The following is a 26,344-nucleotide window of genomic DNA, read 5'->3' on the forward strand; positions in this document are numbered from 1 at the left end:
TATCCTGGGGACACTGGCTGTTTGTCATTATGTGCATTTGCTGGTGAAAAGCAGTCTCTTGTTATGTGCATTTGCTGGTGAAAAGCAGTCTCTTGTTATGTGCATTTGCTGGTGAAAAGCAGTCTCTTGTTATGTGCATTTGCTGGTGAAAAGCAGTCTCTTGTTATGTGCATTTGCTGGTGAAAAGCAGTCTCTTGTTATGTGCATTTGCTGGTGAAAAGCAGTCTCTTGTTATGTGCATTTGCTGGTGAAAAACAGTCTCTTGTTATGTGCATTTGCTGGTGAAAAGCAGTCTCTTGTTATGTGCATTTGCTGGTGAAAAGCAGTCTCTTGTTATGTGCATTTGCTGGTGAAAAGCAGTCTCTTGTTATGTGCATTTGCTGGTGAAAAGCAGTCTCTTGTTATGTGCATTTACATGGGGAAAAGCAGTCTCTCGTTATGTGCATTTACATGGGGAAAAGCAGTCTCTCGTTATGTGCATTTACATGGGGAAAAGCAGTCTCTCGTTATGTGCATTTACATGGGGAAAAGCTGTCTCTCGTTATGTGCATTTACATGGGGAAAAGCTGTCTCTTATGTGCATTTAGTGGGGAATTTTTGTCAGTAAAAATAATCTTTTGTCAGTAAATTTTTAGGTATTTGTCAGTAAAAAATAACGTGAAAGGTTGGCAACACTGGCAGGCTGTGTGGCGCAACGGGAAAGATACAGGCAGCCCACCTTGGGCTTGGCAGGGGGGAGGAGCCGATGTCAGCGAGCGAGAGTAGGGTGGCCGCAGGCAGCCATAAATACGCAGTGTGTGACTGCGTCGCACTCGCAGAGCCTCTCAGCCTGAGTCAGTCCAGAGACTAGCAGACTGTCACTCGCAGGAAGCCAAAGCCAGCCAGGAGCAAGCCCATGGAAGAGGGGTAGGAATGGGGTATCACATGCATGCGTAAAGAGGTGGAAGGTGTGGGTGTGATTAGGAAGGACATGGGTGTGGTTATGTGGTTGGGCGTGGTTAATTTAACCACTCCCATAGGCGCCAGAGAAAATCTTGCACCCAGGTGCCAGGCACCCCAGGCTCACCCCTGCTGATACGTGCCACACACTAGGAACAGATTTCGAATAGATTTCAGAATTAAATCTATTGGAAATCTAAATGCATTACTGGACCATTATAATGCAACTGTATGGGCCATGGATCTGCTACCAGCAGTAGATCGACCTAGATTTTCCATCCTGTCAGATAGATAAAATCGATCGAAATTGGCCGCAAATCGATCAATAAATTTGATAGAATCAATTTCCGATTGATCAATTGATTCTATAGAATCAATTGATTGATCGATGGCTGAAATCGACCAGTGTATGGGCCCCTTAAAAAACAGAACAATTAAAAGTAACCAAGGGAACTTAGAACATAGCCCCCCATCCCCTCCCACCCAATAATAGGGTGGTAATGGATATACTGGGAGGGAAGTGATATCTTCCACAAAAAAAAGAATAGCTGGAAATCATTTAAAAATGGCAGGAAAATCACTTGCCTCAATGAACAAGACAACTTGTGGGAGGTAAACAAGCTTTTTGTTGGACACTTTAAATGCAGCAGTCTCACATGCATCAGTAAACAACGAACTGCACATGCACGGGTAATACTTGTTCCTGGTCAAAGAAGGTCGAATCCCCCTGTACCCACCATGAAATCTATTGAAAATCTATTGAGCTGCAGCGTTGCACTGTAGTAAACATGTATGGGCTGTCGATCTACTGCCTCCCCCTATTTATATTGATTTGTAGCGTCAGATAGATATAAATCTACTGTCCGATCGTACGTTCAATCGTTTTTCTGTCACAAATCGATCAAAATAAAGATCAATGTGACTTGGTACATCATAGATAACTGGCAGATTCAGAGTGATCGCATCTGCTGGTAAAAATCGATATGTGTACGGCCAGCTTTAGTTTCAATTCAATGCAGGTTGAAGTCATCTGCCTTTGTCTTTAAACTGACTGAGCTTAGGTTTAGCCACTGTGTCACTACTGTGTGCAACGCAAGGTGAGTTATTGTGCTGTGCAGAGCTAGATTCCTGATGGCAACATGACAGCATTTATGAAAGTACCAGTTGTGGTCCCTCCTGTACATCACACACTCCTCTCCTCTCTCTGTCACCAGCAGGGGTCGCACTGTGGCCTCTGTTTGCGTTTCTGCTCCATTGTCAGAAGCTTTTCTCCCCAGCAGCAGCTATCAGAGCTCTGACAGAGAGAGAAGGGTGGACTCGTGGAGGCACAAATTTGATGATCATGACAAGGCTTGTGATCGTGAATATCTTCTACCTATTGCTCAATGCACATGTCATGGCAGGTAAGTCTCCTCCTTGCTTTTACTATTATATGGGTGTATAGAGTGCACTGCATAGGTGTGGCCTGAGGAACCTGCTGCTGTAGCCTAATTGCTATAAACGGATGGCTTAAAAGTTAACCCCTTCAGGACCAAGCCAATTTTTCATAATTCTGCTATTGCCTATAGATCTTGGGCAATTTTCAGTCTACCCAAACATAGTTAAGGCTCGTTCACACTAGGGGGGTTTCGGCCTTTTTTCAAGCGCAGGCGTTTAAAAAAAAATAAAATCACAAAACGCTTGTGCAATTAATCTCTATGAGAAGGTTCATATAGTTGCGTTCATGCGCTGTGCGTTTAGCAAAGCGGTGCCTGTACCATTTTTGGGGCATTTTTGCTATAATGGAAGGTATAGGAAGAGTGCTAAATGCTCACAAAACTGCTTTAGGCCTCTTGCACACTGCATACATTTCCGATTCCGCTTTTTAATCTGTTTTTACATCCGATTCCGATTCAGATTTTTAATCTTTACTGCATGCTGCGTTTTTTTGATACGTTTTTCTGTTGAATGTATTCAGGGAAAATCGGAATTGAAAATCGGAAACGGAATCGGAATCAGAAAACGGATTTGCAGTGTGCAGGGAGCCTTATGCAGCGTTTGTGTTTGCTTTTTAGAATAAATACATTGTATCTATTTTTTCCGGGTCAAAGAGTTCACTTCTTGACTTGTGACAGGGAGTGAATTACAAAACCGCTCTGGAAAAGCGCTTAGAAAAGCAGTGGATCACCGGGAGGTGTGTGTGTGTGGGGGGACGGTACGCACAAAAATGCTAAACGCTTGCGTTTGCATTTTTGATTTTAGGTGTGAATGAGGCCTCAGTCTTTTCTTTTTCTGGAAAAATAGGGCATTCTTTTGATATCACTTGTCGTGAAAAGCTGGCAAGTGCCAATCCTGATTGAAATAATATTCCTTCGACACCCTTGGAATGAATTCGTCTACTGGACGTAAAGTCACTCTGTCTGGAAAAAATTGTATAAAGGGAGGATCGCAACTGAGGGCCTGTATCTCTGAAACACGTCTTGCCGATGTGATCGCCGTCAGGAACACTATCTTCATCGTTAGGTCAACTAGCGTGCAGTTCTCCACCGGCTCAAACGGAGGCCCTGTTGGTGCCTTCAGTACCAATGGTAGGTCCCACTGGGTGTACCAGTTCTTTTTAGGAGGTCTCATCTTAGTTGCTGCTTGTATGAACTGTATCATAAGTGGTTCAGTAGCCCATCTTCTATGTGTTAAGGCAGAAATAGCGGATATTTGTGTTTTAATGGTACTAAGACTGAGGCCCAAATCCACCCCCCTCTGCAGAAATTCCAGAATAGTGGTTATCTGGATCTCACTCCTCTGTAGATTTTTCTCGTTCAAAAAGTTCACAAATCTTTCCCAAGTTCTATGGTAGGAAAAGTTGGTTGTCCCCTTTCTGGCTCTTAGTAAGGTATTGACCACCTCTGTAGAACATCCTAACTCTGTTAGCTTTCTCCTCTCAGTCTCCATGCCGTCAAACTGAGGAGTTCCGGATGCGGATGGAATACTCTGTTCTGTACGAGCAGGTCCGGCCGATTCGGTAACGGTAAGGGAGGATCCGTCGTCAGTCTTTGCAGTAGAGGGAACCATGGCCTTCGGGGCCAGTATGGGAGTATTGCTAATACTGTTGTCTGCGCCTGCTGGATCTTCTTCAGTACCCTGTGAATCATAGGAGTTGGAGGGAAGATATATGCTATCTTGAAATTCCATGGGACCGACGGTGCGTCCCACGCCTCCGCTTGCCGGAACTTGTATCTCAACAGAAATCTCCAGCATCTGGAGTTCCCCGGTGTCGCCATAAGATCTATCTGTGGCACTCCCCACTGTCCGCAGATCATCTCGAACACATGCATCCCTTGCCGCAAGCCCAGCACTCTTTCTTTGATCTCTGGCTCTTATCTTGAACCTGAGGGTCTCTAGATGATCGGGTTTTACTGGATCTTGAAGAGCATCCGTGTTTAGACGCAGATGGATTATCTTCAGGTTGGGAGGAACTGTATGGGATTAAACAGAAATATAGATTTCTGTTAGAAACTGGAGTCTTCAAAAAAAAAAAAGGAAAAAATTCTATTCTAACTAAAACTACCGTGCCTCACCTATCATTATCAGGCTGATCTGTTTCGTAGGCAGCAGCCACCGAATCCATGTCTCAAAAAGTAGAATATTTCTACAAAACATATGAGAGACATAGTGGTGACTAATAGCAGTATGGGAGAAAAATCAATACATGCAGCAGAAAAAAAACACCTTGTTGTCTACACACCTTAATAAGTTCTGATGCCGAGTTGTACAGTGTATAAAAGGTGTATAGATCGCAGCACAGACTCCAATAGACCTGTAGTAAACAAGAAATACACAATGTCATGTAGTCTCTGACACAGTGCGGCCGGTCTACTCACAAAACTGCCGCCCTGTGTCACTCACCTATGCCCGCTGTCTCTGTCGCTTGATTCCAGCGTCTCCACAGCACTCCGCAACCCTTTGCGCTGTTACTGCACGCCGGGACGCTGGGCATTTAAACTTCCTGCCCTACGAAAAACCGGAAGTGGTGTCGTGATGTCACTTCCTCCCGGAAGCTTCCCAGCGCTCTGCAGTGGAACGCTTAGATCTACTGCCGCTGCCCACTCCTGTACGGCGCTGCTTTACAGCGCGGCTGAGCCAACTACTTCCCCCCAGAAAGACCAGCAGAAAGAGGGGGGGATCCCGACGCCTACACCTCTTTAAGGCGGACCAGCAAGGACTTCACGCAGAGGAGCTGCATGGATGGCTGCCAAGAAAGCAGCAGGTGAGGCAAACAACAAAACGAGTAAAATATAAAAACAATAAACCTTCCTCACTGATAATCCTGGTGACAGTCCTGGAGGAGGACGAGAAAAAAAAGCAACCATTGGGGGGAGTGTTCAAAATTTATACTGACAGGTCCTGGAGGGGTTCATAGGGCGGGACTAACCCCCGTAGTATGCTGACATTGGCATGGAAGGAAATTGTGTATTTATTTTTTAGGTACACTGCAGAGGCACTAAATAGAGGTGAAAATTAGGATTTTAAGAGCAAAAAAAGTGATAATTATGTGGTGATCCCAGTGATCAGGAGCCAATCAAAATCGTTCCTCATTCATTCCTGAAGGTGTCAGCTGTCAAAGTACACAAGAATGGCGGAGTAAAAATCTACAATGTGTCAGAAGCTAGCATTCAATGACAGGACGTAGATTTTAATATGCATGGTCCTGAATTACAGGAGAACAATGTGTCTGTATCACATTAGAATAAACAAAAAACAATTATATTTGTAAAAATTATTCCATAAAATGCATCTTTCAGAGATCTTGTTCCTTTATCTGGCTGTATGTACAGAGGAGAGCTGCAGGGGCAGTTACTGTACATCAGGGCTGCCCAATAGGTCGATCGCGATCTACCGGTAGATCGCGACCGCCTTCTTGGTAGATCGCGGCCTCTTGGCCGCGTCTCGTAAATGTTTGTTGCGGCCAGCAGCTCATCATGTTTAGCTGCTGGCCAATAAGGATGCAGGCGAGGAGAGAGGGAGGAGAGAGGCGGCGCGGCCGCTACGTCACGGCTGGGGGCAGCGACGGGCAGCCTGCAACGTGCGTGCTTGTAACGTGCCCGGCGCCGCCCCCAGCCATGACGTAGCGGCCGCGCCGCCTCTCTCTCCGCCGCCGCTTCTCTCCTGCATCCCATTGGCCTGCCAGAGTCTCTCCTCGCCGCCTCTTCTCTGCCTGTCTGCTAACCTACGCTGCAGGTACATATACCTGGAGGGCTGATATACCTGGCTAACCTACACTGGGGGCCCATATACCTGGCTAACCTACACTGGGGGCCCATATACCTGGCTAACCTACACTGGGGGCCCATATACCTGGCTAACCTACACTGGGGGCCCATATACCTGGCTAACCTACACTGAGGGCCCATATACCTGGCTAACCTACACTGGGGGCCCATATACCTGGCTAACCTACACTGGGGGCCCATATACCTGGCTAACTACACTGAGGGCCCATATACCTGGCTAACCTACACTGGGGGCCCATATACCTGGCTAACTACACTGAGGGCCCATATACCTGGCTAACCTACACTGGGGGCCCATATACCTGGCTAACTACACTGAGGGCCCATATACCTGGCTAACTACACTGAGGGACCATATACCTGGCTAACTACACTGAGGGCCCATATACCTGGCTAACTACACTGAGGGCCCATATACCTGGCTAACCTACACTGAGGGCCCATATACCTGGCTAACCTACACTGGGGGCCCATATACCTGGCTAACCTACACTGGGGGCCCATATACCTGGCTAACCTACACTGGGGGCCCCATATACCTGGCTAACCTACACTGGGGGCCCATATACCTGGCTAACCTACACTGAGGGACCATATACCTAGCTAACCTACACTGGGGGCCCATATACCTGGCTAACTACACTGAGGCCCATATACCTGGCTAACCTACACTGAGGGCACATATACCTGGCTAACTGCACTGATGCCCCATATACCTGGCTAACTACACTGAGGGCCCATATACCTGGCTAACCTAAACTGAGGGCCCATATACCTGGCTAACCTACACTGAGGGCCCATATACCTGGCTAACCTACACTGAGGGCACATATACCTGGCTAACTACACTGAGGGCCCATATACCTGGCTAACTACACTGAGGGCCCATATACCTGGCTAACCTAAACTGAGGGCCCATATACCTGGCTAACCTACACTGAGGGCCCATATACCTGGCTAACCTACACTGAGGGCCCATATACCTGGCTAACCTACACTGAGGGCCCATATACCTGGCTAACTACACTGAGGGCCCATATACCTGGCTAACTACACTGAGGGCCCATATACCTGGCTAACCTACACTGAGGGCCCGTATACCTGGCTAACTACACTGAGGGCCCATATACCTGGCTAACCTACACTGAGGGCCCATATACCTGGCTAACTACACTGAGGGCCCATCAACCTGGCTAACTACACTGAGGGCCCATATACCTGGCTAACTACACTGAGGGCCCATATACCTGGCTAACCTACACTGAGGGCCCATATACCTGGCTAACCTACACTGGGGGCCCATATACCTGGCTTACCTACACTGGGGGCCCATATACCTGGCTAACTTACACTGGGGGCCCATATACCTGGCTAACTTACACTGGGGGCCCATATACCTGGCTAACCTACACTGGCGGTCCATATACCTGGCTAATCTACACTGAGGGCCCATATACCTGGCTAACCTATACTAAGAGCATGTAACCTATGCTGCAGGCACATATACCTGGCTAACCTACGCGGGGGGGGGGGGGGGGGAGGGGGCGTGCTTAGCATTTAAACCGTTGGTAGATCTCCTGGCCTCGGCACCGAAAAAGTGTGGGCACCCCTGCTGTACATGAATCAGAAAATTGTCATTAAAGGATTTAAGAGGCCAAATTAAAAAAAAAAAAAAAAAAGTACGGTAAGTACCTGCATGAAATTTGAATGCACAGAGGATGCCATACGCGTCCTTCGTGCAGTTCCGCCAGGAACCACATAGGCCGCGGCTGCGCATTCCGCATAGACGCGAGTGCGGCTGCGCAGCTCTAGGGCCTCCCCCCCCCCCCCGATCCACGCGACAGGCTGTCTCCCCTGTCCCTCTTTCTTTCTCATTTGTCCCTTTTTCAGGACTCGTATAGATCTGTGTAAATATACTGTATGTATTTTTCTGCTAAAAATTGTGTTTAAAGGGAACCGAGACGAGAGGAGTTACAATTTCCCTGGTATCCTCTCGGATAGTGTATGAGACGAGAGGAGTCTCAGGTTTCAATCTTACCTGGGAAGCCCCCTTTAGGCCGCCCGTCCCTCACGGTTTTCCCTGGGGGCTCCGGTCCCCCTGCAATTCAGCCTGAAAACCAGGCCGAGTAGTGGTTTTTCGGGAATGCGCGGCCCAGCCAGATGCGCTCCCCCATACCTGGAGCATTCTGCACCGACGCAGTAGTACTGCAGAAGGGCAGAGCCCTCCCAGCCACGGGAGGCCGGGAGTGAGATGGGGGAGGCTGAATTACGGGGACTGGAGCCACACGGGGAGCTGGCAAGGGACGAGCGGACCTAAAGAGACACTGAAGCGAAAAAAAATATATGATATAATGAATTGGTTGTGTACTAGGAATAATTACTAGAAGATTAGCAGCAAAGAAAATATTCTCATATTTTTATTTTCAGGTATATAGTGTTTTTTCTAACATTGCATCATCCTATAATATGTGCAGATTACACAACACTCAGCATTCAAAATGAGTCTTTCAGAGCAGTCTGTGAAGTAATGAACTCTCCTCTAGCAGAGGAAAAGAAAACAGTTCAATTACAGTTGAGATAATAAAAGTCAGATAACAGCCCTCTCCACGACTAAGTTAGTCGGAGAGCTTAATAGCTTTTTTGCATAGAGATAACAACTGGAGTTTCTCAACTCTTCCTGTACTGGAAACAATTACACTGATGTATCTGATCTTAATGTTTTTTTTCTTAGCTGTACTACACATACAAATCATAATATCATCATTTTTTTCCGCTTCAGTGTCTCTTTAAGGGGGCTTAGAGAAGTCCCAAGTAAGTAGGGAGCCTGAGACGTTTATCGTCTCAGGTACACTTTAACTAACTTTATCACTTTAAATTTATATATTTCATATTTTAAAACATTAAAATGAAGGAAGCAACTGATGATAGGACCAGTGTGGTCTAAATGATAAAACTATCTTTTGCTTCTGAATTCTTTGTAATATGAATAATGATGGGTGTGATGGGCGCAGTGGCGTACCTAGGGCATTTGACACCCCCAAAAGAAGAAAAGGAGTGAGTGCGGCATACTAAGCATGCAACGGCGGATAATGCAGGTGTAGGTGCACTCAGTATAGCTAGTATAGTTGCCCCCAGTATAGCTTGCATAGTAGGCCCCAGTATGGGAAGCAGCACAAGAGGAGGGGCAGTGGAGACAGCAGTAGGGAGGGGGACCTGACACCCACCTCACTTGGGTCCCCTCCTTCCACGCTCCCCCCCCCCCCCCATATGCAGCAGGCGCGGCGGGTGGCGAATCCCTCACCGCACTCCTGCGTTCCAGGAGCTGGAGCATTGCGTCACCCTCAGATGACACAGGTCTCCGCCTTTAATGACGATTACTTTGCTTCCACTCATTTAGGAAGCACAGAGAGCGGCATTGAAGGCGGGGACCTGTGCCATGTGAGGGTGACGCAGTGTTCCAGCACCTGGAATGCGGAAGTCAGGTGAGTTATTCTCCACCAGCCGCACCTGCTGCTTAAAGGGGGGAGAGCATGGAAGGGAGGGTCCTGCCGCTGTTGCCACAGTCCCTCCTTCTCATGCTGCTTCCCCTCCTCCTCATGACCTCTGTGGAGGCCTTTGTGACACCCCCTCTCTGTCAGTGACCCGGTCCTGGCGCCCAATGGACGGAACGCTCCAGGTTGGCGCGGTTAGGGTGTGACAGGGGCGTGTCCAGTGGCGTTGTAATTGGGTTTGTAGAGGTTGCAACCGCACCGAGACCGATCAGGGGCCCTCCTTCATCCATCTTAGAAGCTTTTCCTTGGTGTTATACTTGTAATAAACTCCTCTATATGTGCATTGAATTGTAGTTATCCTTAACAATAGCTTCCAACTGTCCCTCTTTTGGAGGGACAGTCCCTCTTTGGGGACCCTGTCTCTCTGTCCCTCTTTCTTCCTCATTTATTCCCATGCTTAAAATTGATATAGTTCTTATTTTCAAATGTTAATATAAAGTATAATGGACTAGAAAAGAAAGGACCAGTGTGGTTTGAATTACAAAGCATATTTTTCTAAGGGCTCTTTCACACTACAGGCAGCAGAGAAAAGGTAAAACGCTGCGTTTTGGCTGCTGGCGTTTTCAAGGCGTTTTTAAGGCGTTTTAACGCCCATACATTAGTATCAATTGTAATGAGAAACGCCGCGGTAGGCCCAGAAAAAGCGCCTGGGAGCGTTGAAACGCAATGCTCCAAAACGCGGCGTTAAGTGTGAATGGTAAAATGAATGTCTATGGACTTTCCTTTTACCTAGGAAAACGCCAACTTCGGCCGTGGCGTTAAAACGCCGAAAAAGCCCTCTGGTGTGAAAGGGCCCTAACTGTTCCTTACTCTGATTATACCTCTCTGACATTGAAACTGTCCTTGGTACTTTTTGGGGCTTCATATCAATAGAGTGGTTGGGGCCCCATGGGAAACTCGCACTGAGGCCCGAAGCTCCTCAGCTATGCCACTGTGCGTGTCTTAATATTTCACTCTTTCTTATCTCAAAATGTTGTGAGCTATGTTTGCATTGTGTTTGTATTCAGTGTCAGTGATCAGGGTGTGTATATAATCTGCATGTACTGTAAAGCTTACGTACACATGGCTGATTTGGTTAAACAACAGGTCGTCACTCAGACCCGCCCCGGGGGCGGCCGTTCTGCTGACAGTTTCCTCGTGTATACAGTCTGTCTGCAGTGCAGATAAGTCAAAACCAGCCTTATCAGCCTGCCGACAGACTGTACACATGAGGAAACTGTCGGCAGAACGTCCGCCCCGCGGGCGGGTCTGACGACCCGTCGTTTAAACAAATCAGCCATGTGTACGCACCTTATACTGTATTAGCTTCTATCTGTAAGGTCTAATGCACACATGCCATTAATAAAACTGTGCCATGAGAGAAAGTTAATTCTCCCACAGATTAATCAGAAATGACTGATGAATGATTGTTTTACCAGTGTAGGCATCTATGCAAAAAGGGCGCTGAGGAAAAAAGGGCACAAGCTTTTTTCAGCTTCACTAGATGTATTTAACCCTATTTTCACACTGAACCCCCATCTCTACTGATGCCTAATCTAAACCACCTACCCCATGGATAACCTTAACCTTTTGGGGACCGACGTAGCTTGAATCTACATCCAGCAGGTGGTGCTGACTGGACGTAGATTCAACCTCCGTGATAACGAAGTGTCCCGTTGCGATCTTGCGCATATGAGAGGGGAGATTAAGCTGTCATATGACAGCTGACATCTCCCCTCAGTGATCAGAAGCCATCGCGTATGGCTTCTGATCACCTGATCACTATGATCGCCGGCGGATCATAGTGATCACTTACAGATCTGTGGTGGTAGGGGAGAAAAAAGAGGATCCACTCACTTTCCTGCCATTCCCCCGACGATCGGCGCTCCCCTCCGCTCTGGCCGGCATCCCTACTGTACTGACGCTAAGTGCCGTGTCCCGGCTTGGCTTGGTGACGTGATGATGACTTGACGTCTGACGCAGGCAACCCAGGAGGAGTCAAGGAAGGTGATCGCACTGGTAATCTTCTTTCTTCTTCCATTTGGCTGCACCGCGCATCACCAGCTCCCTAGCGGTTATGTCCTTCTGCCTGCGCCCCCCTTCTTCTACTTGCCGGTGTTGTGTCTGATTACGCTGCCTTTGGATTTGCGCTGCCCCGCATGCGCAGTAGGAGACTGTGTGGCCATAGTTCCTATTTTATTATGCTGCTGATGGTAAAATACTAAATATCTCTGCTTCTTCACATCCTACACTCACCAAATTTTCAGTGTAGGGAGGGGACCCCCCGAACTACCTCTATGCCAAATTGCAGCCCCCGAAACCCACTGGTTCAGAAGATAGGTTTCTCTAATCTATCTCCTGAACCAGTGGGTTTCGGGGGCTGCAATTTGGCATAGAGGTAGTTCGGGGGGTCCCCTCCCGACCCTGAAAATTTGGTGAGTGTAGGATGTGAAGAAGCAGAGATATTTAGTATTTTACCACCAGCAGCATAATTGACTTTACACTGAGCATGCGTGCTACTCAGTGTGGAAGGGAGCTTCCTGGCAGCGCAATCAGACATTACACCGGACCTGCCTCAGCAACAGCAATTTCCCTCACACACTGCACTGTCTGAGAAAACTTACTAACTCTCCCTATTTTAGAACAGTTTTTAAAGGGCAACTGAAGCGAAAGGGATATGGAGGCTGTTATATTTGTTTCATTTTAATCAATGCACATTGCCTGGCTATCCTGCTGATCCTCTGCCTGTAATACATTTAGCCATAGACAGGATCGGATTTACATATATATATTGCAGGCACGTGCCTACAAGTGGAGCAGTATGTGAAAGGCGGCATACTGGCCGCAAGTGTCCCCTTCTCCCTTCCTTCATACCTCCAGCAGCAGCTCCCTCCACAGAGAGACAAGCAGGAGCGCATAAGAAGAACACTCACCACCACCTCCTGTCCCTTCAGCAGCGCCCCCTCCCAGCATCTCTCATATCAGCATAGCAGAGCGTCTATGTTGTCTTGGAAACAGGCTCTTCCTGCTTCCTGAGGTCACGCTGCTACTCATGCTCTGTCCCTTGCCATTCTCCCTGCAGCCAGCCAGACACATTCTGCTCCAGCCTGCACAGACACTTCATTTTCCCCAAAGCTGCTTAGGACAGTGGGGTGTGGACATGCAGCAAATTGGTCCCTGGTGAGATGTCTCTCATTGCGCTCTGTGGTTTTTTTTCTGTACAGACACTGTTACTTGGACATTACTTTCATCTCTCCCCCAGCAGTCCCCTCTCCCTACATCACTCCTTTTTATGCTGCAGCCTTAACCCTTAGAGCTATTTTTTTTCTTATCAGGCTACAGTTTATTTGCAACTTGGTCACTCACAGGTGGCCATTCACTCAGGTTTGCACTTTCCTTACAACCTCCTAACACTGCAGTTATTTGGCATTTTTGTATTATGTATTTACAAAGCGCCAACATCTACTTCAGCTCTGTACAGAGTATATTGCCTTGTCGCATAACTGTCCCTTAGAGGGATCACAATCTAATCCTACCATAGCCATGTCTATGTATGTATCGTGTTGTGTATGTATTGTAGTGACAATTTAGAGGGAAGCCAATTACCTTATCTGTATGTTTTTGGGCTGTAGAGAAAAGCCACACAGACACGGGGAGAACATACAACCTCAATGCAGATAGCACTCTGACTGTGATTGGAGCCAAGGACCCAGCATTGCAAGGTGAGAGTGCTATACGGTACACCACAGTGTAGAAAAAGGTGGTGTGACCTGTGTTAAGGGGTGGAGTTTAGGGCACCAGAGCTTATGTATAATACTTAATTATTGCGCCACAGTCCACAAAACTCTTATATAGTTAATCTATCACCAGTTTCTGGGGTCGCTGCAGAGATATCCAAAATATTGTTCCAATGTTACTGCTGCGCTCACCAGACTCTGTTACTTGTAGTGTTACCGTAAGTCAAATGAAAAAAGCTATAATTTATCTTACAAAAGTCCTCAGAATTCCATTCAGAACAATTCATCCACCTTTAGAATTGCCGCTAGAAGTTCACTGGAATGGTACAGTTGAACTCACCACTCCTAGAAAAATACAGAAATTCTCCACATAGGGTGATAACGTTCAGATTATCAATAGTAAGCAACACACCACCCAGAAGTGCTCCAGTGAATTGTGAGGGCTGGTGTTAGTTGTTTATAAACCCACACCCCTTCTCCTTATATGCTTACCGGATTTAAACCACCTCAATTATTGGTGGGTCTTAGGCAGTGCTCAAATCTGCATATAGATAATAATGGTCCTATAAGAAAAAACAATTCTCGACATAGGGTAATACTGTTCATATACAAATGTGCTTCTCAGCAGTGTCCCTCTGTGTAAACTGTGCTCTCATTCCATGCAGTGGGGATCCCACTCCCTGCTGTGAGGATCCGCTCAGCTGCCTGCGCAGGCAGGCAGCTTTTTGACCACTGTTCAGGTCTGCATTCTGCAGGTCTCTGGAAGAGAGACCTTTTGTCAGTTTTGCAGCTTGCTGCTGAGGAATTTGCATATGTTTGTCATGCAGATTGCCTAGCCACATCCTTTGTAGGCTTGCTCTATATATACCATGTGATATCACAGACCTGGGCTGGTCATAAGGGTTAGTCCTGTGAAACACTCCTGGAGTGTCAGCTTTGCTCTTTGTTTAAAGATTAGCTTAGAGTAGTTCGTGGGACTGCACTAGGCAGGCTCCCTAGTGCAGTTAGGATTGCATATCTGTTTTGTTTGTCTGTTGCGATTGTCCTGTTCCAGCGGTGGTCGACAGGAAGTCGTTCTGATCTTTATTCTTGGAGTATAGCTGGAGCAGCGGTTGCTACCAGCTATCTTATCTGATCTGTCTTGTCTGGATCGCACTCGCCTTGCACTAGTGCTGTGGATCCTTCTGTTCTGTATTCCTGGATCGCACTAGCCTCTTGCGCTAGTGCTGTGGATCCTATCTCTCACTTATTCCTGTTTTCGTGTATCTGTCTTGTCTGCTACGAACGCTTGCTGGAGGCTCAGGGAGGTAACCGTTAAACAAGCGCTCGTGTCCTCTGTTTCATGTTTGTCTGTCGGTGGTTAGTTAGGCGTGCTTATCTCTGTTGTGCTTAACACGCGGAGACCGCTCATAAACGCGTGCACTGTTGCGAATGAGTGCGGTGTTCGCGTTTAGTTAGCGTTTGTTATTTTCCTTATCTCCTCATTGTATTATTTGCTGTGCCTTTGCTACTCTCGTGCTCTGCCTTGCTGTAGCCTTGTGTCACCTCTGGCAATCGCCTCTCTCGCGATTGCGTTCCTACTTAATATCTGCTGTTGTATGTGCACTGTCGCGGGTTGGCGACTAGATTGGGGCACATACATACATTCTGTCACTGTGCTCATTCTCTTCTGCAATCGCTTCTCTTGTGATTGCGTTCTCACTTGGTTTCTTCTGTTGTGTGTCCACCGTCGCAGGTTGGCGGCTAGATTGGTGGACATACATACATTCCTCATCTGTGCTTATTCGGTCTTGTGTCGCTGTTAGCAATCGCCATCTCTGGCGATTGCCTTCTCACCTGTTCTTCATGGTTGTGTGTTCATCGTCGCAGGGTGGCGACTAGATTGGTGGACACACATACCCTCTGTCGCTTTGATCTCTCTCTTTCAGGGCTATCTTGCCCTGCGTTTCTTCCCTTCGTACAATTCCTGTCTGGCGTGTGTGGCAGGGCAGAGGAGCTGTTCGTCTGCACTCCACATCTCCACCTGCCGACAGGAATTTCCCTCTACAGGTGCATTGCACCTTTTGCTGGGTTCCCGCAAATTATACGCTTGTGGAGGATTTCCGCCGTGTCAGCGCACGTCTTGTGCGCTGATCACGGAGAGAATTCCACAATCGTTACACCTGCATGACAATCTGCTCACCAGATAGAGCCCACCTCTACAGACAGGTGGAAATTGCGCTCAGTGATGCCTTGCGAACAAAGTTTCCTCACTCCTATTCATAAAATCTAACCTCTCCTGAGGTCTTTTATTCCAATGGATCTCAAATAAAACACATAAAAACAAACATAGTGTAAAACTGTAGATGCTTGCCTCTGGGCGCACATAGACATACACTTACGCGTCCAGGGCAAGTTCAAGTATCTGACAAGCCTCTTTTGCCAATGCCCATCCGCTGAAGCAGTAAAGGATTTCCCGATCCGCGGCGTCCCGCTTTATTCCTTCCTCCAGCCGAGTGGAGGAAGGAATAGAGCGGGACGCCGCGGATCGGGAAATCCTTTACTGCTTCAGCGGATGGGCATTGGCAAAAGAGGCTTGTCAGATACTTGAACTTGCCCTGGACGCGTAAGTGTATGTCTATGTGCGCCCAGAGGCAAGCATCTACAGTTTTACACTATGTTTGTTTTTATGTGTTTTATTTGAGATCCATTGGAATAAAAGACCTCAGGAGAGGTTAGATTTTATGAATAGGAGTGAGGAAACTTTGTTCGCAAGGCATCACTGAGCGCAATTTCCACCTGTCTGTAGAGGTGGGCTCTATCTGGTGAGCAGATTGTCGTGCAGGGAGTGGGATCCCCACTGCATGGAATGAGAGCACAGTTTACACAGAGGGACACTGCTGAGAAGCACATTTGTATATGAACAGTATTACCCTATGTCGAGAATTGTTTTTTCTTATAGGACCATTATTATCTATATGCGGATTTGAGCACTGCCTAAGACCCACCAATAATTGAGGTGGTTTGAATCCGGTGAGCATATAAGCAGAAGGGGTGTGGGTTTATAAACAACTAACACCAGCCCTCACAATTCACTTGAGCACTTCTGGGTGGTGTGTTGCTTACTATTGATAATCTGAACGTTATCACCCTATGTGGAGAATTTCTGTATTTTTCTAGGAGTGGTGAGTTCAACTGTACCATTCCAGTGAACTTCTAGCGGCAATTCTAAAGGTGGATGAATTGTTCTGAACGGAATTCTGAGGACTTTTGTAAGATAAATTATAGCTTTTTTGATTTGACTTAACACTACAAGTAACAGAGTCTGGTGAGCGCAGCAGTAACATTGGGACCAGAGCTTATGTGCCTATAGGCTCCTGAGCTGTAAATCTGGCCCTGGCCATAGACCAGTGATGGCGAACCTATGGCAAGCGTGCCCGAGGTGGCACACGGAACCGTCTCTGTGGGCACGCATGCTGTGTCCACCACCACCACTGATCTACCGCCGCCGCGTGTCTAGAGGGGGCGGAGCAGGACTAGAATCCAGGCATGAGTGATGCTGTTCCACCCCACCCCCTCCCCGCTCGTCAGACAAGGGGCACCTGGTCTGACATCAGCGTATCCTGTCAATGCAGGACTTTCAGCTGGATGCAGGCAGATCATCGGGGAGCTGCGTGCCACTGCAGGGAGAGAAGACTTCTGCCAGGTGAGTAAATGCTTTTTTCTTTTCACAGGTTACAATTTTTCTAGAGAAACGCTGCCCACATTACGATTATTTTCGGGTGAAAGATTGCTACATTAAGATTATTTTATGGTAAAAGATTGCTCATTGCTGTATTAAGATTAGTGTTGGGCGAACATCTAGATGTTCGGGTTCGGGCCGAACAGGCCGAACATGGCCGCGATGTTCGGGTGTTCGACCCGAACTCCGAACATAATGGAAGTCAATGGGGACCCGAACTTTTGTGCTTTGTAAAGCCTCCTTACATGCTACATACCCCAAATTTACAGGGTATGTGCACCTTGGGAGTGGGTACAAGAGGAAAAAAAAATTAGCAAAAAGAGCTTATAGTTTTTGAGAAAATCGATTTTAAAGTTTCAAAGGGAAAACTGTATTTTAAATGCGGGAAATGTCTGTTTTCTTTGCACAGGTAACATGCTTTTTGTCGGCATGCAGTCATAAATGTAATACATATAAGAGGTTCCAGGAAAAGGGACCGGTAACGCTAACCCAGCAGCAGCACACGTGATGGAACAGGAGGAGGGTGGCGCAGGAGGAGAAGGCCACGCTTTGAGACACAACAACCCAGGCCTTGCATGAGGACAAGAAGCGTGCGGATAGCAATTTGCGTTTTGTCGCCATGCAGTCATAAATGTAATACAGATGAGAGGTTCAATAAACAGGGACCGGAAACGCTAACCCATCACAGATGTTCATTGTTCATGTCACTTGGTTGGGGTCCGGGAGTGTTGCGTAGTCGTTTCCAATCCAGGATTGATTCATTTTAATTTGAGTCAGACGGTCTGCATTTTCTGTGGAGAGGCGGATACGCCGCCGATCTGTGACGATGCCTCCGGCAGCACTGAAACAGCGTTCCGACATAACGCTGGCTGCCGGGCAAGCCAGCACCTCTATTGCGTACATTGCCAGTTTGTGCCAGGTGTCTAGCTTCGATACCCAATAGTTGAAGGGTGCAGATGGATTGTTCAACACAGCTACGCCATCTGACATGTAGTCCTTGACCATCTTCTCCAGGCGATCGGTGTTGGAGGTGGATCTGCACGCTTGCTGTTCTGTGTGCTGCTGCATGGGTGTCAGAAAATGTTCCCACTCCAAGGACACTGCCGATACCATTCCCTTTTGGGCACTAGCTGCGGCTTGTGTTGTTTGCTGCCCTCCTGGTCGTCCTGGGTTTGCGGAAGTCAGTCTGTCGGCGTACAACTGGCTAGAGGAGGGGGAGGATGTCAATCTCCTCTCTAAAGTCTCCACAAGGGCCTGCTGGTATTCTTCCATTTTGACCTGTCTGGCTCTTTCTTCAAGCAGTTTTGGAACATTGTGTTTGTACCGTGGATCCAGAAGGGTATAAACCCAGTAATTGGTGTTGTCCAGAATGCGCACAATGCGTGGGTCGCGTTCAATGCAGTCCTAGGCCGAAGAGGTCATAGCCTAGGGTCACAAAACCTGTTTATTGGGCAATTTCAATGGTGGCGAGTCTGACGTACATAAATCGCAGCAATGGCCATTAGCAACGTCTGAATCTCACGAAATGTCTCATGCAGGTAGAAGACATATTGTTAGACTTGGATTCCAAAGATGGGGTCCCTACATCTCTGCAAACCAGAGTTACAGGGGTCCAAAATTGGTAAAATCCCCCATAGGATTTCATTGCCTCCCTATTTCACTTTCCAAAATCTCACATCTTTTCAAAGGGCAATGGCTCAGCAGTACCAAATTTTCTAGCATTGTAGGGACCCTTAGGGGGAACATGACTGGTGAGTTTCGGGCCCCTAGGCCGAAGAGGTCATAGCCTAGGGTCACAAAAACTTGTTTATTTGGGCTATTTCAATGGTAGTGATGGTGGCGTACATAAATCTCAGCCATGGCCGTTAGCAACGTCTGAATCTCACGAAATGTCTCATGCAGGTAGAAGACATATTGTTAGACTTGGATTCCAAAGATGGGGTCCCTACATCTCTGCAAACCAGAGTTACAGGGGTCCAAAATTGGTAAAATCCCCCATAGGCTTTCATTGGGCCTCCTATTTACCGTTCCAAAATCTCACACCATTTTAAAGGGCAATGGCTCAGCAGTGGCAAAACTCACCAGTCATGATCCCCCTAAGGGTCCCTACAATGCTAGAAAATTTGGTACTGCTGAGCCATTGCCCTTTGAAAAGATGTGAGATTTTGGAAAGTGAAATAGGGAGGCAATGAAATCCTATGGGGGATTTTACCAATTTTGGACCCCTGTAACTCTGGTTTGCAGAGATGTAGGGACCCCATCTTTGGAATCCAAGTCTAACAATATGTCTTCTACCTGCATGAGACATTTTGTGAGATTCAGACGTTGCTAATGGCCATTGCTGCGATTTATGTACGTCAGACTCGCCACCATTGAAAATGCCCAATAAACAGGTTTTGTGACCCTAGGCTATGACCTCTTCGGCCTAGGACTGCATTGAACGCGACCCACGCATTGTGCGCATTCTGGACAACACCAATTACTGGGTTTATACCCTTCTGGATCCACGGTACAAACACAATGTTCCAAAACTGCTTGAAGAAAGAGCCAGACAGGTCAAAATGGAAGAATACCAGCAGGCCCTTGTGGAGACTTTAGAGAGGAGATTGACATCCTCCCCCTCCTCTAGCCAGTTGTACGCCGACAGACTGACTTCCGCAAACCCAGGACGACCAGGAGGGCAGCAAACAACACAAGCCGCAGCTAGTGCCCAAAAGGGAATGGTATCGGCAGTGTCCTTGGAGTGGGAAAATTTTCTGACACCCATGCAGCAGCACACAGAACAGCAAGCGTGCAGATCCACCTCCAACACCGATCGCCTGGAGAAGATGGTCAAGGACTACATGTCAGATGGCGTAGCTGTGTTGAACAATCCATCTGCACCCTTCAACTATTGGGTACCGAAGCTAGACACCTGGCACAAACTGGCAATGTACGCAATAGAGGTGCTGGCTTGCCCGGCAGCCAGCGTTATGTCGGAACGCTGTTTCAGTGCTGCCGGAGGCATCGTCACAGATCGGCGGCGTATCCGCCTCTCCACAGAAAATGCAGACCTTCTGACTCAAATTAAAATGAATCAATCCTGGATTGGAAACGACTACGCAACACTCCCGGACCCCAACCAAGTGACATGAACAATGAACATCTGTGATGGGTTAGCGTTTCCGGTCCCTGTTTATTGAACCTCTCATCTGTATTACATTTATGACTGCATGGCGACAAAATGCAAATTGCTATCCGCACGCTTCTTGTCCTCATGCAAGGCCTGGGTTGTTGTGTCTCAAAGCGTGGCCTTCTCCTCCTGCGCCACCCTCCTCCTGTTCCATCACGTGTGCTGCTGCTGGGTTAGCGTTACCGGTCCCTTTTCCTGGAACCTCTTATATGTATTACATTTATGACTGCATGCCGACAAAAAGCATGTTACCTGTGCAAAGAAAACAGACATTTCCCGCATTTAAAAGACAGTTTTCCCTTTGAAACTTTAAAATCGATTTTCTCAAAAACTATAAGCTCTTTTTGCTAATTTTTTTTTCCTCTTGTACCCACTCCCAAGGTGCACATACCCTGTAAATTTGGGGTATGTAGCATATAAGGAGGCTTTACAAAGCACGAAAGTTCGGGTCCCCATTGACTTCCATTATGTTCGGAGTTCGGCCATGTTCGGCCCGAACCCGAACATCTAGATGTTCGCCCAACACTACACGTGACCCGTTCGGCCAATCACAGCGCTAGCCGAACGTTCGGGTAACGTTCGGCCATGCGCTCTTAGTTCGGCCATATGGCCGAACAGTTTGGCCGAACACCATCAGGTGTTCGGCCGAACCCGAACATCACCCGAACAGGGTGATGTTCTGCAGAACCCGAACAGTGGCGAACACTGTTCGCCCAACACTAATTAAGATTATTTTCTGGTGAAAGATTGCTATTTTATGATTATTTTATGGTGAAAGATTGGCATTTTACGATTATTTTCTGGTGAAAGATTGCTGATTGCTGCATTAAGATTATTTTATGGTGAAGTTTGCCATTTTATGATTATTTTCTGGTGAAAGATTGCTGATTGCTGCATTAAGATAATTTTCAGGTGAAAGATTGCCATTTTATGATTATTTTCTGGTGAAAGATTGCTGATTGCTGCATTAAGATTATTTTATGGTGAAGTTTGCCATTTTATGATTATTTTCTGGGGAAAGATTGCTGATTGCTGCATTAAGATTATTTTCTGGTGACGTTTGCCATTTTATGATTATTTTCGGGTGAAAGATTGCTGATTGCTGCATTAAGATTATTTTCTGGTGACGTTTGCCATTTTATGATTATTTTCGGGTGAAAGATTGCTGCGTTAAGATTATTTTCTGGTGAAAGATTGCCATTTTACGATTATTTTATGGTGAAACATTGCTGTGTTACAATTATTTTCTGGTGAAAGATTGCTGCATTACGATTATTTTATGGTGAAACATTGCTGCGTTACGATTAGTTTCTAGTGAAACATTGCTGCATTATGATTATTTTCTGGTGAAAGATTGCTGATTGCTGCATGTTTCACCATAAAATAATCATAATGCGGCAATGTTTTACTAGAAAATAATCGTAACACAGCAATGTTTCACCATAAAATAATTGTAATGCGGCAACGTTTCACCAGAAAACAATCGTAATGCGGCAACCTTTCACCAGAAAATAATCTTAACACAGCAATATTTCATCATAAAATAATCATAAAATGGCAATCTTTCACCAGAAAATAATCTTAATTTATTTTATGGTGAAAGATTGCTGATTGCAGCATTAAGATTATTTTCTGGTGAAAGATTGCCATTTTACGATTATTTTATGGTGAAACATTGCTGCATTACGATTATTTTCTGTTTAAAGATTGCCGCATTACGATTGTTTTCTGGTGAAACATTGCAGCATTACAATTATTTTATGGTGAAACATTGCTGTGTTACGATTATTTTCTTGTGAAACATTGCTGCATCCCGATTATTTTCTGTTGAAAGATTGCCGCATTACAATTATTTTATGGTGAAACATTGCTGTGTTACGATTATTTTCTTGTGAAACATTGCTGCATCACGATTATTTTCTGGGGAAACATTTCTGCATGCATTATGATTATTTTCTGGTGAAAGATTGCGGCATTACGATTATTTTATGGTGAAACATAGCTGCAATACGATTATTTTCTAGTGAAACATTGCTGCATTATGATTATTTTCTGGTGAAAGTTTGCTATAGTATGACTATTTTATGGTGAAACATTGCCTGATTGAGATTATTTTCATGGGGGTGAAGAGAACCACGGGGAGGGGGGGGGGGGCGGGGGAGGGAATCACAGGTTCTCTCGTCTGGAGTGACAAAATGGCTAGAGGCACCCATGCTTTTTCTCCCAGCCCGGCCAGGGATCACGTGGTGCCGGGCAGCCAGTATTCAATTAATTCAATTCAATTCAATTAACAGTAAACCGTTATGTTGGCACTTGTTGATAAATAAGTCGATTTTGGGCACTCGGCCTCTGAAAGGTTCGCCATCACTGCCATAAACCCTGAACAAGCATATGCAGATCGGGTGTTTCTGACATTATTGTCAGTCTGCCAAGATTAGCTGCATGCTTGTTTCTGGTGTGATTCAGGCACTACTGCAACTAAATAGATCAGCAGGGCTGCCAGGCAACTGGTATTGTTGAACAGGAAATAAATATGGCAGCTTCCATATAGCTCTCACTTCAGTTGTCCTTTAAGAAACAAACTGCACGTTGTAAAGGTTTCATAAGAGGTCTGAGACAGTTCTGCACAGATGTTTAAAAACTTACCAATATTTTGTCTGATACTTTTTTTTTTTTAAAGATTCTTTATTTATAAAAGAAACAGAAAATGTAGCGATAACAGATCAGGTTTTGCATGTTATCCATCACAAATCAAATAAATGGTGGCTTACCAGTGTCGCTAGCAGAAGCAACTGTAAACCTGCGCAATGAAAATTATCCCAATAAATGGTAAAAATAAAAACATTGTAAAACATATTCTTCAAACGGTAGATCCAGTTACCATTCAACCCATCTGTTTCCATGACACATTGATGCCCCCATTTGTAAACCTGGTTGGATCCTAGACCCTCCAGAAAGTGCATGTTAGCATTTCACAGTAGAGGTACTGGCACCCAGAGGGAACATTCACACCATCCCCCACCCATACACATTAATACCAGGAGTAAGCTAAATCCACTGGATCAAACCTGTTCAAATCGATGCCCCCAAACTGTTCATCATTATATAGGAATGTAGGAAATCTCCATGTACCAGCTGTTCTACGCAATGGAAATTGAATTTAGGCTGAGACGGGGGTAGGGTCAGATAGTACCATGCCTTGATTTCTACTTAATTTAGGGACAATAGGAGATTTTCAGATACCAATACAAGGTCAATGCGGGCAGGGCCGGCCCTAGACTTTTTGCCGCCTGAGGCAAATTTATAAAAAAAATTGCCGGAGGGGTAACGGGCAGGACGGGGGTATTGGGCCTAGCGGTGGGGTGGGGGGTCAGACCAGATCTGCGCTCCCCTCCAGCTGTAATAGGAAGCTGCCGATGCCCAATAGTAAGAGGCACGGGCGGGGAGGAATCACCTTATCCGCGTTCCAGCGTGCGCAGATCGGGGGACACAGGCGAGGGAGGGCGACCCCCCCTCCCCACCGCTAGCTCCAATACCCCCGTCCTGCCCACTACCCCTCCGGCTCGGCGGCCGCCCCCCCCCCCCCCCCGCACCCACGGTCGGGCGGGTGCCGCCCCTAGAGGTTTTCCGCCTGAGGCAAACGTTTCACCCCGCCTCATGAGTGGGCCGGCCCTGAATGCGGGAATAAGAAACATGAACTTTTAAATAATGTAAGTAATCCCTATCAAAAGGGAGAAGATGTCTCCAACCATCTCTCAATGTCGTGGTATTTAATAATAATTTATGATTTTTATCTTGGGCACCAAACTCTCACATCTGTTGCACGGGCTTTCTGCCTGTCCTCCTCTGGGAATGGGTCTGCATTGAAGTCCTCAGCTACCACACAATATGCATGTGCAGGGGAGGAATGTACATCGGCCCTCAATTGAGATAAAATGCTCAAGTTATCCATAAACCTCCCAAATAAGTAAGGTTCATTTTTCAATCTGTAGCTGAACCTTAAACCATCTACCTTCGATGGTGTCATGGTAAATCACTTACCCCTGAAAACCTCTGCATATAGCAACATAACTCCTGCTTTCCTCCCTGAAGAAAGGGCTGCCAGGACTTGACCAACCCACATTTTAGACATCTCATGGTACCTCAGATGAAATTCCTGAAGTATAGCTAAGTCAGTTTTCATCTTATCTAAATGTCTCAGTACTTGAGAGCATTTTGGAGTGTTCTTAAAGAGAACCAGAGATGAACGTTTCACACAAAATAAACATCAGTCGATAGCTTGTAAAGAATAAATGCTCTACCTGATAATTTCGCCGCTCTGGTGTGCCTTTTTTAGTGTTTTTTATCCACTATTTCTCCAGGAAAAATCAAATATGGCCGCCGGCTCAAATCCCTTCTGCTTCCGGGTTATGAGTTGTTCTAGATGTGCTGTCTAGGCTATATGAGACTAGGCTGCTATCTAGGCTATATGAGAAAGGCTGCAGCCTTTCATCTGTGTGCTTTCATTTTGGTATGATGTGCAGCTGCCTGTAGGAAGTCTCTCTCATAGGAATGAAACTGCAGTCATCATCAGTATCTATGCAGACAATCTGTGCACACAGAGCACACATTGCAGCCACACGTGTCTGTTTCAGAGATTTTCTCTCAGCAGCAGCAGCCCCTCCCATGTAATCACAGCTCTCAGTATGCAAAGCAGGAAATCTGAGCCAGGAGGTGGCAGGCTTGGGCTTGAAAAGACTCCACAGAAGAGTGACTCAGCTCTAATGATTCCAGGTCAAACCTAGACTGAGCCAGTCAGGGATTCTTATCACAGCTGCTAATAGACTAATTAAGCAGATAAGAATGAAACTAAAAGCAGGGTAGGTGTTTACTGTCATGTTCCCACTGATAAATGTAATAAAATACATGAGGGTGCTTAGTCTCTGGTTCTCTTTAAACCTCTAAATTTCCATGTTATCAACTTCATGTAATACCATTTTCAAAAAGAGGTCTGTATCTGTATGAATACAACTGAAAAAACTGGTGTCTCCTGCAGTCCTAGCAAGCAACAGGGCACCATTTGTGGGGGAGTGAGGTGGGGTCGAGACATCCCCCTAATAAACCTGCAGTAGAACATCAACCATTTGGGGATCAGAGCCCAAAGATTACCAGACTCATTCCTCGCACAAGGCCTATTAGATTCTAACCTTTTTCTATTATCACCCTTGTCTCATATTGACTTCCTTTTTTTCAGAAGGAGACAACTTTGTACTGTCATGTGCATTGGAAACAGCCATGCAGTGCCACAGTGCTGCAGTGCGCACAGCTGAATCCCCATACATTAGCTATGGTGGATGTCAGCTCCGGCTTCACCTCTTGTGCCAGAAATGTGTAGTCGATGTCGGGCTGCTGGCTGCGCACATTTTCCTGCTCCCCATCCGAGGCCTCATGGTCAGTCTCTGTATCCCCCATCTTGGACGCCTCGCCCTTAAGTCCCGTCTTCCCTGCTTTCGACGGTTGCTTCTCCCGCGGAGTGCAGCAGACATAATGATCCATTGTCGCTTCCTCCGTCATCTCAAGTGTGGGTTGGGGTGATGTAACGTCTCGCAGCTGCTGGGATAGTGTTGTGCACGAGCGGGTGTTACGGCGCTCCCAGACTAAGCCTGTATCTCCTACGGCGCTGAAACCAGAAGTGGTTAGAGACTTTTCAAATGCATGTATCACGTCACCAATGAGGCCTAGTACAGTGCACATGTCCTCCCGATAGTACACATGCGCACATCTGAACCCTTCAGCCTATGGCAAGAAGTAGTTAAGTGACAGTTTGGAGAATCATGGCACACATGTAAAAATAGCGCCACAAAATTATGGTGCACAGTGCAACCGATATAACCCACACAATCCCATCCTCAAACTATCCACTCCTCCCACTGTCGGTATATTCACACAATGGCAGAGTGCGCCTTTGCCGACTCCTATCCAGTCAGATTTATCTAGCA

At 46.5% G+C, this 26,344-nt stretch overlaps 1 protein-coding gene across 6 annotated transcripts in view; it reads left to right on the forward strand.

The window, feature by feature from the left end:
- Window positions 1-2,237: 2,237 nt before the first annotated feature.
- The window catches only part of LOC137538195 (uncharacterized), a 124,510-nt gene continuing 100,403 nt past the window's right edge, over window positions 2,238-26,344 (forward strand). For 2 of the 6 annotated variants that reach the window (XM_068260226.1, XM_068260223.1), the window contains exons 1-2: window positions 12,773-12,916; window positions 17,088-17,158. In XM_068260226.1, the coding sequence (XP_068116327.1) occupies window positions 12,789-12,916; window positions 17,088-17,158 (199 nt within the window). In that variant the 5' untranslated portion in view covers window positions 12,773-12,788. Of the gene's footprint in view, window positions 2,343-12,772; window positions 12,917-13,368; window positions 13,459-17,087; window positions 17,159-26,344 lie in introns of those variants that run through there. The other 4 variants (XM_068260225.1, XM_068260227.1, XM_068260224.1 and 1 more) reach the window with 4 other exon arrangements.

This window comes from Hyperolius riggenbachi, chromosome 11, assembly GCF_040937935.1.
Source record: "Hyperolius riggenbachi isolate aHypRig1 chromosome 11, aHypRig1.pri, whole genome shotgun sequence".
Lineage (NCBI taxonomy): Eukaryota > Metazoa > Chordata > Amphibia > Anura > Hyperoliidae > Hyperolius > Hyperolius riggenbachi.